Source organism: Erpetoichthys calabaricus, assembly GCF_900747795.2.
Source record: "Erpetoichthys calabaricus chromosome 1 unlocalized genomic scaffold, fErpCal1.3 SUPER_1_unloc_23, whole genome shotgun sequence".
Classification (NCBI taxonomy): Eukaryota; Metazoa; Chordata; class Cladistia; order Polypteriformes; family Polypteridae; genus Erpetoichthys; species Erpetoichthys calabaricus.
The window spans coordinates 1194638-1213793 of NW_026261589.1; the positions used below are offsets into that span (position 1 = coordinate 1194638).

At 39.1% G+C, this 19156-nt stretch overlaps 1 protein-coding gene across 1 annotated transcript in view; it reads left to right on the plus strand.

Moving 5' to 3' along the window:
* Positions 1–7515, plus strand: part of LOC127526378 (gastrula zinc finger protein XlCGF57.1-like) — a 669858-nt gene extending 662343 nt beyond the window's left edge. Inside the window, exon 4 of the mRNA XM_051921763.1 lies at positions 5255–7515. Coding sequence (XP_051777723.1) covers positions 5255–5829 — 575 coding nt within the window. The 3' untranslated portion in view covers positions 5830–7515. The remainder of the gene's footprint in view (positions 1–5254) is intronic.
* Positions 7516–19156: the final 11641 nt, after the last annotated feature.

The following is a 19156-nucleotide window of genomic DNA, read 5'->3' on the forward strand; positions in this document are numbered from 1 at the left end:
AATGTGAATAATTGGAACAAAGACCATAAAGGCCCACTCTTTAGGCATGCTTCATAAATTTGCCTTAGCCCTCCTTTCTTGACTCCTGGTAGAACTTGTCTAAAGTCACCTCCCAGTATAAAGGTTTTACCCGCAAATGGTTGTTCAGATCCAAATGCATCCCGAAATGTTTTGTCAATTACATTTAATACTGTTTGTGGGATCATTGATGCTTCATCCCAAATAAATATTTAATTCTGTTGCATTTCTTGTTTCATCTTTTTCCATTTCAATGTAACATTTTCATCTGTGATATTTAAAGGTAGATTAAACGTTTTGTGAGCTGTTTTTTCTGTATGAAAGAATTGCTGCTATACCTGTCCACGCTATTGATGTCATGTTTTTGCAATAATGGACTAAACATTTATACAAAAATGTTTTTCCTGTTCTGCCCGGTCCATCTATGAAGAATAGCCGCTGCGTAATTTCTCCGAGAAGACATCTTTGTATTGTGTCAAATTGATCTTTGATAATCGTTTAATTGTGAGTACATTTCCTGATACAATTTTCTATGGTCTTCTACTGTTAAATCTTCATTTGCTGTTATCTCTCTCTTTACCTCTGATTCATTAATTTCTTGTGGAAGTCCAAATTGCTGAATCGTTAAATCTTCTGCTTCTAACATTTCTTTGATAATCGAAAGAGCTGTTTGTTTATTTGACTTTTTGGTTAATGGTCCTTTGAACGCTTCCCATAATTGTAAAGCATCAACTTCAGCTGTCATAATTAAGTACACGAAGAAGTGTCTTTAATTTGTCAGGCATCATTACAGAAGTGGCATCAGACATCATTTCAAACATATAGTCGTCCGATTTACATAACACAGCTGCTTGTGCCGCTTCTTGAAACGTACTGTACGTAGTTCCATCTATAGTTAGAACATCTTTATACGATGTTGCTCCTTTTGATTCACATAACAACAATTTTAAATGGAACCATTCAATATCTTTTAGTGATACAATATTTAGTCGAGCAACACTTTTGCAATTTTTCTTGGATGTTACACTCCTTTTTATTTCTGCCATGTATAATGTTGAGGGGTTTGCGCAAACGTATATGCTTTGGCATTTACATGTTTCATTAAGTTCAAAATAAGCCATTAATTTTGTATTTCTGTTTTTTGCTACTTTTTAAAGCCTCTGCTTCTTTGCCCCCTTTAAATTGAATCATATTCTGACCTGGTAAATGAATCGGTAATAATTCAACAGAATGACTTTGACCGTGCATTGGCGATTCCATTAAATGCCACCCGCTTTCCATTGCACTGACGTACTGAGTATCAAAATATGCTTGAACCTCGTCCTGAGACTGTTCTTTCGATAGTCGCGCATATTGTATCATGCCCTTTATGAACGTACTTGTAGATTTACTTAATATTCATAACTGATACACAATACTCAACATTAATATGACATTTGAATCATTGGAGCAAATATGGGTTATATGGTACAATCATTGAGTTATCGATTATCACAATTTTACCATCTTTCTTTCCATGATAAGTGTGTTGTTCGTGACACGGGAAAGCCAGCCTTAGTCATGTCTGTTGATTGTGCAAACGCTTTTGGAAACTTCTTTAAACACTTTTTTTTTCTTCTGTTAAGTCCCAACATAATGAATCTTATGAAACGTGGGACACGTGTTTAATGATTTTGTACCATAATTCAGGATAGGTTTCTCTGTTTTGGAATTTGAGCACAGACAAACCAATCTACATCTTAAACAGTTAATAATTTATTTTGCAAAGTAACCAATAAATGCATGTGAGGTAAACCCCGTTTTTGAAATTCGATCGTGTAAATGTATGCTCTGATATGTCCTAACACCGTTTAGAGTTCTTTCAATCAAACTAAGACTTTCTGATAAAACAATCTACTTAAAAAAAGTCGGAATATCCAGAGTCGATGTACCTGGTGGCATTTTTCTCATGAATCGATGGATTTCTGGCCATTGTGGATTGCACGTCATTGTAATAAATAAATCTGGCTGACCGATAGTTTGGGATGTTGCCATTGCATCATGATACAACTGTTGCAATGCTCTTCGACTACCTTGATATGAAGATGGTAATATTACTGCTTTACCTGCTTTGAATTTGTCTGAATTATTGATATTTGAATTTTGAACGTGATCAATGAGACCTTGCATTTGTTCCGTTCTAAGTTTTGCTTGATTTGATTTAATAAAGGGACATTTTGCTTTGACTTTCAGATACGCATTAATAAAGTAATGTTGCGATAGACATTGAGATGACAGAAGTGGGCTAAATACGTGGGAACGTATGGCTAATTTGGACCCAAAATACTGTGTGGGTATTATTTGTTTATCAGAATTTGTGTGTGTCATATTGTACGACCATCCTGTTTCGCCATCAGGGAAAAGCAAAGGACCTGCATATGGCGATTTATTTGACAGAAATGACGATTTGTGATTTGCTTTTGGATATATACGAATATCTACTGTCTTTGATAGCTCTGTCTTTCGAAACTTTGTTGGTTTATTATAAATGTGACTTTGATCTTTCGGATTCATATAGAAATCTAAGAAAATTTCCTTGTTCGTGTTTTGCAGATACATTTTATATAAGTCCGATAATTTTGGACATAGGGATTTGTATCAATTATTGGCTGTATAATCTCTAATACGTCAGAATCGAAAGAGTTAAATGATATATGTTGCATTGTTTCTCCTTTATCATAAATATACACCTGCCCGAATTGTGGTGTCTTCGAAATTAAACTTGTCGTAGCTTTAATTTTTGCAGGACCACAGATTCTCATAGCGTATGGTCCTGAATCGTGTAAATCCTACGTTTTGAGCATTGAATGATGCGAACACGAAAAGATTATTGTAGACTTGAATACTTTGCTTGTAGTGTTTGTGGAATTCACTTTCACCAAACAACAAATCTTTTAATTCTCGCAGTTACGCCTCTTCATTGGGAGGCAACAATACTTTTCCCTGATGGCAACAGGATTTAGCCGATCTACAAGTCTCCGACTTAAACTTTAAAGCCTTACGATGTGTAGATACTTCTGACATATCACTTATGTCCATATATTCAATCTCTTTTTGCTGTTCTGTTATTTCACTGAGTGATTTCCGTTTGTTTGTGCTAATGCAATCTTTTTTTTTTTTTTTTTTTTTTGATGCTTTCTAATATTCCTACTTTCATATTCTTTAACTTGCTCTGCATGTGTATCGCGCCAACGTTTTTGAACGTCATTATGAAGTCTTTTATTTCTGAACAGGATTTGACCTACAAGCTTTTCAATTCCACTTGGTCCGGGCTGGTTATTTCTTATTTTCTGAATTTGCACATAGATTATTATTGTTCTCTTGTGCATTCTTTTTGCCTTTTCTCTCCAATGCTTCTGTGTCTCTTTTTGACGTGCTGCTCTTTCTTCTTATTCGCTTAGTCATTCACATGTCATCTAGAACATATAACATTTTTAAGAGCTGGGAACACATGAAGAGTGTCTGCCAAAAGCATTCCAACAGCTGAGAGGTTAGATGTCCATTAACTTGTTTTAAATTGTTTGTAAGTAGGGCATGACGTGCAAAAGTCACTGTCTCACAGGTCTTGCTTCTTAAGGTTGTAATGTCTAGTCTCATGTGACATCACAGTGTCTCTCCAAGATTATCATGTCTCTACCCAAGATTTTTTTAATATAATTAATAGATAGATTTATGGGTAAAATTCCATTACAACGAACTGCCAGGGACCTAAAAAATAATTTGTTGTAATGAGATTCTGTTTTTGTTGCTATAGTGCTTTCTTTAACTTGTGTCTAGGCATTTTGCAATCATTTCAATAGCTTCTTTTGCATTTTAATCTTCTCCTGTCTACAAGTTATGCTGACGAGAATTTTTCTCAGCATTTCCTTGCAGTAATACACTTTCAGAGTGCAAATGATGCCCAAATCCAATGGCTGAAGCATTTCTTTGCAATTGGGTGGAGGGATTCAATGCAAACATTATTTAAATGTGGAAGCATGTTATGGGCAGCACAGTTATCAATCAGAAGCCAAATCATCCTTCTTCATATTGTGAGGTTTCTGAACTCTTCTGGGATCCCACCCCCCACCTAACCGGAACATCACGCTGAAGTGCGTCCTGAAGCACGATTGCCGCGTCTGTGTAAGATTGTTTGTCCATTGCCAGGGCAAGCAACAGCAGGTTCACAGTGGTGCATTGATGTGCCACAGAAGCAAATACTAAAAGATCGTGTTCGCACTAGAAGTCCCTGTCTTACACCCCAAAGCAGGAGGCTCTCAGTACTTTAACAAAACCAGCTTTATTCAGCTTGAAACAGCAACAGCAGGGTTATTTATTGTAGTGGGATCTACCACTCTCCTATGAATAGATAGGGTTGTGAGTAAGTTAGTGGCCAAGTAATCCTGTTCCCTGCATTTACATGTTGCTTGCATCACCCGTCGAGATCTCTTCTGTTTGGTTCGGTGAAGAGCCACAGCAGAGCTGTGAGCTTGCTGCTGCTACAGCAATGGATAAACAGTCTTCCACAAACGCGGTGATTGCACTTTGGGACACACTTCGGCGTGTTGTCCAGTTGGGGTAGGTCCCAAGAGAATTTTCTCTCTCTCTCGCGCGCGTACGTCTCTCTCTCTCTGTCTCTCTCTCTCTCTCTCTCTCTCTCTCTCTCTCTCTCTCTCTCTCTCTCTCGCGCGCGCGTACGCAATCCTCTGCCTCTTTTTAAAATCAAATAACAAAAAAAAGATACATTATGGAGTCAGTAGGCTTCGGACTAATTGTTTAAAAATATTAAGACACATTCTGTTTAATAAAAGTGCATTTCACATGTTTGATATGGCAGTCACCAATATGATAGGTGAAGATCACCTTCTACCTCCAATAATTAAAAAAAATATATAATTTTTTATAATATTTTAAGAATATGAGAACATGATGATGACGTTCTGTAATGTAGAAAAAGAAAAAATCTATCTTGCTGATTGTGCCTATCTCATGGGATCTATTTATTTTACTATTTAAACTTTTTGGATTATGCCCATGTGTAGAATAGTTTTTCATATTTTTCATTTTCTAGTTGAGTGTCTTTTTACGTGCTACTTGTTTGTTAATGCTTATCAAAATTTGTTCATAAATTAAACCAACATCTATTTAATGTTATAAAATAATGTCAGTATTAAAGCAGTGTGTTAAAAACTAAGCTTTTTTTTTTCTTTTAAACTTTATACAGGAATCAAACGTCACGGCTGTTTTGAATGTGGGAAAAAGTTTTCACGGAGAAGCCATCTTCAGCGCCACCATAGAATTCACACAGGAGAGAATTCATATTGCTGTTCTGAATGTGGCAAACAATTCTCACACCGTAATACTCTCCTGATACACATGAAAATTCACTCGGGAGAGACGCCATATTGCTGCTTTGAATGTGGCAAACAGTTTTTACAGAGAAGCCATCTTCAGAGCCACCAAAGAATTCACACAGGGGAGAAGCCATATTGCTGTTCTGATTGTGGAAAAACGTTTTCTTGGAAAAGCTATCTTCAGAGCCACCAAAGAATTCACACAGGAGAGAAGCCGTATTGTTGTTCTGAATGTGGCAAAGCATTTTCATGGAAAAACTATCTTCATACCCACCAAAGAATTCACACAGGAGAGAAGCCGTATTGCTGTACTGAATGTGACAAAAAGTTTTCACGGAGAAGCTGTCTTCAGAGACATGAAAGAACTCACATAAGAGAGAAAACAAATTATAGAAACTCCCCCACCTTGTCCACAGCTGAACACAGTACAATATGCTAAGCAGAAGAAGAAAGAATTCAAAAGGTTTTAAAACAAAAATGAACAAACTGGGGAAACTAAAAGTGAAGTGGTGAATACTTCCCCTCTCCAGCAGCCTCATGTGGACACAGAACTCAACCATGTATGGCTTATGAGGGGCGAACTAACCAAAAGGTGAACACCTAATCATAGGTGCACAAAACAGTGGCTTAGAGAGAAGAAGGTTCAGATCATTGGTAGAAAAAAATTACAAAAATAATCCAGAATTGTTGCTCCTAATAAAGAAAACTGGAAATAGTCACACATCTCATTGCTGAGTTCAAGGTACTGATTGTTGAAGGATTATACACTGCACAACAGCACAAAGTTGCCAGGCTCATTGGCTGGATACTCTGCAAGAAGTACATCTTACCACCACCACAAAGACACTGGGACCACAACTCAGACCACACAATGGAAAATGAGGAGGTGCAGGTCAGTTGTGGAACAACAGTACTGACTGAAAAACAGAGGCCAGAAAACCAGACGTAATGGTATCAGTTCCTAATTTCTACTCAGTCCTAAGATTGGAGAGATGAGATATGACAAATGAAATATGGGACAAAAAAATAGTTCCTGTTTTTTTAGGATCAACAAGATTGATAAAGAAAAACTTTTAGGCTCGTCTTAACAAATTACAGTGCCTCCTTATGACCTGCAAAAAGAAGCCTTAGTAGGAACAATGCAGGTTCTAAACTGCATCCTTGTGGCAAACTTAAGAGAGTGAGAAGTTAAGAAGTACAATGAGACTGTCCTGACTAAAGAGTGAAGTTCACTCCTGTTTTGAGAGTATGCACACCAAGAAAATTTGGAAAAATTTAAACCTGAGAGTAGTATTGCTCTTCTGAATGTGGTAGACAATTCCAGCACAGAAATACTCCTCTGATCCACACTAAAATACACAAAGGAGAGATGACTTATGGGTGTTCTGAATGTGGCAAACAGTTTTCATGAAGGAACAAACTTTTGGATACAACATCTACATTTAAGCACATTTCCATATAAACAATGTAGCTCCAACTGCTTTACAAGTTGAAATAAAAAGTAATATAAAACATAATTCAAGATTAGGCAGTAATACTATACAGTATGTAACAAACAAAAATGTAATGTCAAATGGCTAGCAGGGCAGAAAAAAAGCAACAGTTCTGGTTAGGCTAAAGAAAAATAATCTGCAGGGGATCTAAGACAAAACTACTAAAATCCTGCACGGCCCCCACTGGGCATTCCACCTAACATTCTACCTCAATCAGTCCTCATGGTTTACATGCTTCACATGAAGAATTTGATGATGGCCATGTGGACCCCTGGGACATCTGGAATTCAATCCATAAACACAAGGCAGTGTGGTATCTTGATGAGCTGGTGGAGTACATCGTCACCACAGATGAAATGGAAGATACAGCAGAGAATGGTACAGATTAATATGGAACTGCAGAACCCAGAGGAAAATTAGAATTCAGTGCCCATATAGACTAACAGGGATACAACTAAAAATGTAGCTATAAAAAGCCATTTTTTAAAATTGTTCTACAGTATTAGCCTGCTGATTTTTCTATTGCTAAAGTATTCTAAATTTTAGGTGTGTAACAGCAACAGGCCATCTTACCAATTCTTTTCAGATTGGCTCTTGAAATTATAAGCAATCTGAGGTTATGAGTGGGAGTGTAAGGGGACAGACAGACATTCCAAAATATAGGACTGGGTGAGATAATTTAAGGCTGTGTAATCCATTACAGTCTATCTCATACTTACAAGCAGGTCCTGTTCCAAGAGGCTGTTTGTAACTCCATTTTGTTCATAAGTCCAGCATGTATTGGTGTGTGTGGTGTTTTAGTTTCAGACACCTCTTGATTTGGACCTGTAAACAGTTTTTTTTCTGTAGTTTTTAATGTGCTTTGAGCAGCTTACAAGTATTGTACATGAAATAAAGATTATAATAACAAAAATAAGATCTTCCCACCCCTGTTGCCACCATTCGGCGGACATGTGAATTATCCTTAAGTGCTAATTTTGATCTTAAGGACAACTTTGTTCATATATACAAAAGTTCACATCTCAAAAGTTCATAAGTAAAGGACCATCTGTGTTAGTATTTTAAAGTCAATTCTAAATGACACGAGTAACCATTGTAACGACACTAAAACAGGAGAAATGTGCTCAGATTTTCTTTTTCTAGTTAAGATTCTTGCTGCTGCATTCTGCACTAACTGTAACTGTCTGACTGTCTTTCTTAGATATTCCTAACACATATATACATGTATGTTACATACACACATACATAAATAAAAATATATATGTTCAAAATATTTATTTCTTGACCAGGGCTTTTTTTTCCCTTGAATGAACTGGTTTCCATTAAAAGTCAGATGTTTCTCATCTCTCGGTTCTTCAGCAAACAGATTTTTTTCTAACCCTTCTTACTAATTTTTACAAGGGGTTCCAATAATACTGGAGAGCACCGTGTATATTAAAGGAACCCTTTTGAATCCGAGTATAGCATCAAGTCAATGAAACTTGTGGGCTATTGATCTGGTCAGTTAAGTAGCAGAGGGGCTTGTTCATCAGTTTCAGCTGCTTTGGTGCACTAGAGGGGCAGCAATGAGACGACCCCCAAAACAGGAATGGCTTAGGAGGTGGAGGTCACTGACATTTTTCCCTCCTCGTCTGTTTTGTCACTCGTTTTGCATTTGGCTACAGTCAAACGGACTTCATGAGGGTGGCCTGAGGGCCCAATGTCCTCTAGTGGGCACGGTGAAGCTCATTTGGCATTTGCCATAGAAGACCAGAATTGGCAGGTCCACCACTGGCACCCTGTGCTTTTCACAGATGAGAGCAGGTTCACCCTGAGCACATGTGACAGATGTGAAAGGGTCTGGAGAAGCTGTGGAAAGCGTTATGCTCCCTGTAACATCATTTAGCATGACTGGTTTGGTGGTTGGTCAGTGATGGTATATCTGGGGAGGCATATCCATGGCAGGACACACAGACCTCTACAGGCTAGACAACAGCGCCTTGACTGCCATTAGGTATCTGAATGAAATCCTTGAACCCATTGTCAGACCCTATGTTGCTATAGTGAGTCCTGTGTTCCTCTTGGTGCATGACAGTGCCTGGCCCCATGGTGTGAGAGTATGTAGCCAGTTCCTGGAGTAGGAAGAAATTGATCCCATTGACTGCCCCCCACGCTCACTCGACTGAACTCAATCCAATAGAACACCTTTGGGTGGGACTTTATGTTTCGGTCCATCCGACACTGCCTGATTTCACCTCGGCCTCTCCAGGACCTCAGTGATGTCCTGGTCCAGATCTGGGAGGAGATCCCCCAATACACCATCCGTCATATCAGTAGGATGTTGTCAGGCCTGCATACAAGCATGTGGGGGCCACACAAACTACTGAGTATGATTTGGAGTTACTGCAATGACATTTCAGCAGAATGGACTCGCCTGCCTGACACATCGTTTTTTCACTTTGATTTTCGGGTTGTCTTTGAATTCAGCCCTTTGTAGGTTGATCATTTTCATTTCCCTCAAACGATGTGGCTGCCATCATTTCGTTCCTAACACATCACCACATCAGTAGAGATAGCCAGCAGGATTTTTTTTCCCCATTGAGATCTGATGTGCTTTCAAAGTGTTCCTTTAATTATTTTGAGCAGATATATATAATGTTGTCACACACGTGCGATTGGGAGACAGCTAAAGGGCCTGAATGATAGAAATTCTGTGCCAGACCAGGGGGTGGCATAAACCGTAAAGAACAGAGATTGAAGATCAGCAGTGAATACACAAGAAGGGTTAAACTGATCTTTTGAAGTTCCTTGAGAGTGAAGAACAAATTGCCACCAGTTAATCATCTAGTAAAACATGTCATCTCATACAGCTTTGGGGTTATAGAGTGACCACATGAAGACCTCAACAGTGTGGATGTAAAAACAAAGTTGCTCCATGCCAACCAACTGAAATACTAAAATCAATGCATGCCAAGGCTTTACTTTCACAGGGCAGAATGTGGAAAGCACCAAACAGAAGTCAATTACAGACGCAGATCTTCAGTCATACGAGTGCCAGCATTCCTTCTCAGCTCACAGGATTGCCACATTTGTAAAATATTACAACCTGAACTGGAAAGCCAAGATCAACTCCCATCATAAAGCTTGGTTAGGCAATCCACAAAAACGAAGGAGTGCCTGACATTACCCCAAAGGTCTGCACAGAGTGAGGTGACACAATTTTGTGAAAAAGCAAAACGAAAATAATAAGGTTGACCAAGAGAGGAGAGATAAACAAAACTGAAGAGACCAGAAATGCAATGGGAAATACACAGATCTGCTACTATAAGCTCATGAGGATGAAAACCATGAATGGCTTATTGGTGGACAAATGAGATGCAGTGATGAATACTTGCTACTGGCAACTTTAGATTGTGGATTACATACAAGGTTGTTTGCAATTTGTTTTCAAAGAAATGGAAAAAGCAACCAATGTAGATTTGGCAACAAACTGATGGAAACAGTACTGAACCTTACAGCAGGATTTAAAATACTCCTGTCCAGAAACCTCTTCATGGAAAGACACATCAAAGTAACCCAACTGCTTTATTGGGAAGTGGGCCAAAAATATGACGTCAGTTCTAGAAACAATCACTGAAAATGAAGACTTTATACCAGTTGAAAGTTTCAGAAAATTCACAGCCAGAAACCCTGATGTTGTTGTTGAGAAGTAACATTCAGACAATGCCTGGATAATCGCTTTATCAGTCCCTCATGATATCACTGTGCTTCAAACAGAGAAGGGAAAGATAACAAAATAAAAAGAGATACAATGAGAGATGTGGACCTCGATGTGAAAAAACCTGAAATGATCCCATGGCTTGTTAGAAAGAACATTTAATCAGATTTACTCATCCTACAAATCAAAGTTACACCCTATGAGCTCTGTAAGTGGGCTCTGTTAGGAACAATGCAGGTTTGGCAGAGAGCCCTAGTAGTGAGCCTAAAAGAATAAATAAAGACAGGACATAGAGGATACCATGACGTAAGAGTGAATGATAAAAATGGAGAAATCAACCAAAGAGAAAAGTCATATTATTGTGAATGTGTGAAACAATTCTATCACAAGAGTCATCTTCAGGGCCACAAACACATTCACACAGGAGAGAAGAAACGCAATTCACCTCCTTCTCTTATTCTGACGAGGAACTCGAAGATCTCCAGATCTGAAAAACGTTATACCGGAGGACAAATAAATTATGCATCTATCTATCTATCTATCTATCTATCTATCTATCTATCTATCTATCTATCTATCTATCTATCTATCTATCTATCTATCTATCTATCTATCTATCTATCTATCATATAGTGCCTTTCCACCGGAGTGTGAAGGTAAGATGACTTGTTATAATGAAGGGTTCACGAGTCTTGTACTAAATTTGTATTAAGTGACGTTTTGTTAGTCGTCACATTGCGGAGGTGAATCAACACTCCACTGATGCTCTCTCAGTGTTCTGGAGACCCTAAGAAGTGTTTGTTAAGCTCTTGTTACCTGAGAGTAAAGGAGTCGTGGATGCTTTTTTGTACCCCTAAACTGTACTTTATCATTAATTGTATATATTTTGAGTTCTCTTTTTTATTGTTGTTGATTGAGTGAATAAAGATTACTTTAACTTTTTCAGGACTGATGTCGACTTTTGTTAAAAGGAGGAGTTGACGATGGTAATCAACTTTAAACTGGGACAAAACCAACTGTTATATTTTATTTGGACTCTCGTTGCCTGAAGGAATGTTAGATTCATTGGTCTGACCGAGATTTCCTGCGCTTGCATGAGTAGCGCAAACAAAGGCAAAAATGGGACTGACATCTGGCAAGAGATCAAAGCGAATGAGTAAAGCAAAATACTTTGCAGACGTCATTTTGCCAATTATCTCTGAACTGGACTATGACTTGTTGGATTCCGGTACAAGTGATCAAAAATGAATGTGAGGTTCCAGCTTCAGCTGATTGGTCCCCAGCTAATCGTGGTACTGACCATGTTCACCAGGTAGAACTGCCACTTAACAATGATAAGAGGTAGAAACCGCATTGCAATGCACTGCGACCGTGATCACTGCTGCTGCTGCTGCCCCAGCCACGCGAAAACAGCCTGGCCGCAAGCCTGCTGCACATTCTTGGCAAACTGGCAGCCACAGCATGCAGCAACAGACGTTTTATGTTGATTTCTGTGTGAAACCATTGCTTTTCAGAAGCTGTTTTTTGGAAAAAATATTCATCCCTCAAAGAGTTAAAATAATAAAATCAATTTGTTATATAGTGCCTTTTTATCGATCCAGCTAATGAGGAAATGGGGCACAAAGAATACATTGTACTATTAAATGAAAACATATATCAAAGAAAGAAACCTAAGCATCTTAAAAATGTCAGCTTCTTAGCTCTTATGAGTTTTGTAAAGCCGACGATGACAGAATTTATTAACAAAGAGCTGACAGCGTCCACTGCTGCTGTATGAGAGATGGAGAGGATCACTTAGGAGTGAATGAGAGCTTGTAGGCCACACACTCCTGGTCCTTCTATCATCTGGACTGAGGGGCCGCACTCTGAGGGAGATACAAACTACTTAATATGGAGGGGGTCTAATGGAGGTCTGTCTTTATCAAGCGGTTAGAGCAGAAGAGTAGCAGTGGAAGCATCACAAGTTGCTTTGGCTTCTTCAGCCTCCTCCAACATACATTGAGTATAACAACAAGGAGAGCTAATCTTTTTAATTACTCAATTATTTGTCTTTGACACATACTGTGGCTTGTATAATATAAATTGTATATTTATTGACACCTTTTGTAAGTTTTGTGACCACTGAACATTATTTTTGAATATTCTTAGTAATAATCACATATACAGATGGTGTCCAAAATAAAGCAGACAGACACAAATTGACAATGTTCTGCTGTTTTAGGGTCAAAGCCCACCACACCTTTCCCAACCCCCATTTACTTGGCCTTCAGTTCAATTTCGATACCCTTAAAATGAAAAGTCACCTCATGGCTGCACCCTGATGGACAAACATCTGAAAGTCAAAGACTGACATTGACAATGAGTGTCGGCCCAGTGAGCAGGCACAATAGGGATGGAGGATTTAAACAGTAAAACAAATCTGAACTTTATGGCCGAGTTCATTCTTTCTCACACTCCTTGTTTAATTGGAAAATCTCTTATATTAAAATTAAGAAAATTCGGCATTCCCATGAAATTACAGGCACTGAAGACTGCAATTGAATTAAAGTGTGTGAGGTGAGGGCCATTGACATCTTTAGCTCAGGACTGTCTGATCGCTCAGTCGTGTCAAGCATCTTGGAACTTTGTACTCCTGTTGGCATCTGCTTCAACATCAAAGGCTGCAGGCCTGACTGAGTCAGAAGAATAAACACGTTAAGAGTTCATCATGATGGACCTTTAGAAGTCACAATCAACCAACTGTTAGACGCGAGGAATGACTGACCAGGAAATCGGAATCCTTTATGGCTTTGAATTTGAGGAGAGACAAAGTCCTGCAGTGGGCAGAAGAAGGACGTGTCAGTTGATGTGCACTTGGCTTCTGCTCTGTCACTCTGTGTGGATTATTAGGGACTTTGGTTTAAGATAAGAAACAATAAGGAAGAACAAACAGTAACTGATCCATTGTGAAGACTCAATTACAGATTTTTTCCCCACCAGTGTCCATGACATGCCATGACAATTCTTTATTAAAGTGTAACTTCAGTGTCTGATCTTGAATTCACAATTTGTATCTAATTTTTGAACCTGTCATTTCACTGAAGAACTTGTCAAATATTAAACTTCCACGTAACTCTATGAAGATCGTGGAAAAAGAATTTCTACAATGGAATAAAACATACTGATGGGCCACCCTCTGGAGAAGCGTCTCCGGTGACCCAAAGAAGGTGCAAGATGGCATTTCTGGGGGTGCGACAAAGAGGAAGGGTGCGTAGCGATTTGCCATAACTGAGTGAGGTGCGTGGTCTGACTTCTCATGGTGCAGTTGGTGTCTCAGTGTACTGTAATTTGTAGGTCATTTCTTAGTTGTTACCCCTGTTCTATGATATGAAAACAATCAATTGTTGCACCCCCAGTCATCACCTGTGAGTGAGCCACAGAAGCCTTCTTAAGGGGTCCTTGCTGCGGGTGGCAAGTCCATAAAGGTGAATCACTTTTTGAAGATACCTTACAATGATCTGTTGAGAAGGACGAGGTCTAGTATTGATTTCTGCACAAGCTCTGATCGTGAAACATCACTGATTTTGAAGTTTGATTGACATTTTTGCCAGGGGTGGTACACGGGGGACTGGACTGGACAGGACGTGACACCTACATTACTGCTTACACTCAACCCATCTCTTCTGCTGGTGGTCCTGGCAGTACTGGAGTCATTTTATCTGTGCAGTGCATCAGGTTTTGAAGTGCACTTTAACAGACCCATTGTTTCACGGGGGTCTCCGGACTCCCAAACCCCTCAGGTGTTGATTGTGTGTCATTACCTCATTGCGTTTGGTGATTCGTGTGATACTCCAAACCTCTGGGATCGTCAAATGAGTGTCTAAGCTTCATGTGGGACACATTTACAAGAATATTGAGATTTATAAAGGTAAAATGCTCAATTTATATTTACTTTTTATATTTAAAGCTTATTTTTTAAGTTCAGGTTGTTCACCCTCAGGTGGTTCAATCAGTGATTCAAAAATTAGAAATTTTTCTTCTTCATCTTCAAATGTGATGTGACTTTTTTAGGGGGTGCAAACAGAAATCATAGATTTATTGGGGGCATAGAAAAGGTTGGCAGCCACCGCTGTAGGGCACTTGCAGATCTCCTGAGCCCTCATCCTGCTCTCTAGTCATCTTTGTTCTCTTATAAAAGTGACATTTCATGAGATCAGGAGATCCGGACAAGTCGTCGACCTTAATGCAGAGCCATAACCACTACAGGGGTTCACATTTTTATTTAACCCGTCACCCGGTACAAACACGGGGGCTTTAACTTTCAAAAGGTTTCCAGCATTACAACTTCTTATATGCATTTGCAGTTATGCGTTCAGAGCCTCCAACTTTATTCTTATTTGGGGAGATTTACACTTGTAAGACACATTTTAAATATTAAAATACATGAGTTTCACTTGTAAGACACATTTTAAATATTAAAATACATGAGTTTCACTTGTAAGACACATTTTAAATATTAAAATACATGAGTTTCAATCTTTTTTGCATGAGGTATTGATAGGAATAAAGACAAACGTCTATTCAAGAATAATTACAGTCACACTTGAGACAATAGCCTGTCACCTCTAGGATCAGATTGAGATGTGTCAGGGACATTTCTGTCAGATCACCATTATGAACGTCTCCAAGAGGACCTGCTTTATTAGAGTAGAACAGGCTTGAGGAAGCCATGCCATGTGAACAGCTTGGTTTATCATGTCAATACTGGAGAACATGGTAAAGCAACCACCTCAAATAAGCTAAACCCATTTTCAGTTAACACCAATCAGCATACAGATAAATGGTACAATCTGTAACACATCTGTATCTTTGTATATCCATCCATCCATCCATCTATCCATTCATTTTCTGACACTTCTCCAGGCCTGAATCATAGGGGCAGACATCTGAGCAAAGATGCCCTGACATCACAACGCTGAGGACGTGCTATTTCTGTGCTGACCACATCTTCAGGCGCTGGCTGCTCACACACCCCTGCCTCGGAAACTGCTGGGCGATCATCTGGCCGTGTGCTAACTAATGCAGTTCTGTAATCCCAAAATGCATTGGTGGATGCGGTGAGAGATGTAGCCAATGAACTCTGAAATATAAAGGCAGTATTGTGCAATGTTGACCAAAAATTAAATGAATTTGTGACAAAATAAATGACGCATCTGCTTACCTGCTTTGACATTCTGTTAATTACATTCATTCGACATTGTAATGCTGTCTGGTGTGGCTGATCATTTGGTGGTCCAGGGTTAGGTTCATCATACCACATCTCTTCAGGTACGGGCAAGTTACGAATGAGTGCCATATTATGTAGAATGCTACATGCTTGCACGATGCGACACACTTTCTGTGGACTATAGAGCAGCACTCCACCAGTCTTACCCAGGCAGCGCCAACGGCCCTTAAGCTGCCCTATAGTGCATTCTACCACCGCCCAAGCCCAAGAGTGGAGGTCAGTATAACGTCGCTCTTGTTCAGTCAGTGGGTTGGCGAGTGGGGTGAGAAGGCAAGTCTTCAGCGGGTACCCACTGTCACCTATGTAATTGTGTTATATGGTTACATCATACAGGTAACGTACAACTGTGACCAAAAAGGTAATAAATGTCTTATCTTACCGAGCAGCCAGCCATCACGCACAGCACCATTTTCAAGTTTGTTCCCCACACTACTATTTCTCAGGATGAATGAATCATGAGTTGAGCCAGGCCATCTCGCAACAACATTAGTGAGGCACATTTTCACATCACTGATGATTTGCACATTAGTAGAGTGAAAATGCTTTCTATTTACATAAACTAATTAATTCTGTGAAGTCACCTTTATAGCAATGTGTGTGCAGTCGACCGCTCCGATTACATTGGGAAAACCGGACATTGCTGCAAATTGCGCTTTGGTTTTTGCCTGCTCAACTAGATTGTACGGAAATGTTATATATCTCCTTGACAAGCGGATAATACCATCCCATACAGCTGGCATGGCACGACTCAGTGATGACTAAGAAATACCCGATCAGTTAGCCAGTTCACACTGAAAAGCTCCTGTGGCTAAAAACCCGAGAGTGAACAGAACTTGCAGAGGAGCAGGTAGAGCACAAGTCCTCAAAGTCTGCCTTTGTAAAACCGGCGCCAGTTCAGCACACAGCGCCAAGAGGAGAGCTCTGGGAAATCCAAACCGACTTAGAAGCCAGTCATCATCATGGGCCAAGAAATCAGTATGATCTCTGAAAAAGCGTTTTCTTCTAATCCTTCCATTTGCGATGTCCTCTAACAATGCTGAAGCAGCCATGACAGTGGAATAGTTGGGCCATTCTGTGCACCATTATATTGTTACAGGTTGATTACAATGAGGTGACTTAAATTTATAAACGATATGTGTTTAATTTCAGTGTATTTGATAGAGCCGCTGTCATGGATGTGGATCTAAAAAAGAAAAGGAAACCACCCGGGAACAGCAGCACTGCTTTGACGCTGGGTGCCGCCAGTTTGTAGAACCAAGCAAAGAACTTGTGTACGTCAGGGATTGACCTACCGTGAAAATGTGTGTGTCTTTATATCAAGTTTAGGTTTTATACATCACGATGTGAGCGTGGAAACAGGCGTTGCAACATTTTTGTACGTAGCCACCGTTTATGAGGCCCCAGGAGATGACTGTGGATCTGATGACAACCCAGAAGTTGCAACAGTTAAAATAAAACAAAAGAAAATCAAGAAAAAGAAGTCAACGAGACTGTAAGAGACAATCTTTAATGTTTTATTAGTCAATGTTAAAGTTCACTGTGTGCTTAATGTGAATTGAATGTAAAGTTCTTATAGAAAATCAGATAATGGATGATTCTGTTTAACTCCAAAAGCTAATTTGTAATCGCACTTCCTTATTACTCCATGTTTTGTCTTGGTAGAGTCATATATATTGCTCTACTTTCCCCTATTGTATTATTAATATGTAGCCTTAGAATGCCTAATCTCACAGACTTACCACTGTTTATAAGGTATTATTGTATATAACTTATCCCCACCTTCCCTTCTATATCTATAACCTTAAGCAATTAGATGTAGTAAAAAAAACAAGCAGAAGTTAAGTTACAGTTTAAATAATGTATTAGTATTATTGATAATATTCATAAATAATGACAAAATGCAAAGTACATTTGAATATTGGCAGCCATACAACCTGATTAAATGATGATATGTAGTTCAGGTGGCACACAGTCTTCTAGTTACTTAAATGTCTCTAGTTAAGGCATCATTGGTGCTCAGCTTTCAGCCACATGTCTGTTCAAAATGGCTGCTGAGCTGTGCTCTTCATGGTGTTCTCTTCATCATCACAGGTTAGCAAGAGAGATGCTTCTTCATCATATGTTGGTTGGTAAGAGAGATGCTTCTTTCAGATGTTGGTTAGTAAGAGAGAGATACTGAGGTTAAACACATACATTTATAGATGTTCTGTCCAATCCCGAGAGCCAATAGGACATCATGGTACTTAAAGGCCTCTGAGACAAGCCAATTCCAAACAGCCATACCTCAGACCAATGGGGGAAATAGAACATCTTAACACCTGCCCCCAAACCATATGTTAAAGCAGGGGTGGGCAGATTCAGTCCTGGAGGGCCGCAGTGGTTGCAGGTTTTTGTTCCAACCCAGTTGCTTAATTAAAAACCAATCTTTGTCAATTATTTAATTGCATGGCTTGCTAGTGCTTTAACTCTGCCATGTCAGGTCGTTCTCATATCTTAGATTTATTTTCCTTTCTAAGGATATCACCCAAATGATTTGAAGTCTAAAACAGATGAGTAATTCTCAGTACTTCACTTTTTTCTCTGCACTTTCCTTCCAAGTATTTAATTAAACCAAATAGTGTGTGATAAATACACACAGGTGTAAATGAAAACAAGCTAAATGGAGAAATGCTGGTCTCTTTTGTCATTTGCATGTTATTGCTAATAAGGAGTGATTAAAAACCAAGAATACAGCTGTTTAAGACTAAAATAAGCAATAAGGGTTCAAAATCTTAACAAGCGAGACAACTAAAGTGAAGCTGAAGTGTTACTTGAGCAATGATGGCTTCTTATTAAGCAATTGGGTTGGAGCAAAAACCTGCAGTCACTGCGGCCCTCCAGGACTGAATCTGCCCACCCCTGTGTTAAAGTACACCTTAGCCCATTTGCGGGAGTAGAAATGACTTTAGCAAGGAAACACTTGCCAAACTGGTTTAAAACACACATCCCCCAAATCCTGTCGTAAAATTCAAACAGACCCATTCCTAAGGGGGGGTAAACACTAAATTACATTGCTTTGTCTAAATTACAAATAAAGATATACAATATGAAATATTTATCAAGTTATATGTAAAATCTCACATCACTACACTCCGCTTTATCTGTGCTGTCATAATAGAATTTCAGTCAGTAAGGGACATCGTGTCTTCTGCTCGACGTGTGGACTGTTTCATTTAGTTTCAAATAGAGTAATAGCGGCACACTGTTTACTGATCATTTGACATATAAACAAACGATTGTATGTTACACAGAGAACTTATTAAAGAAACAT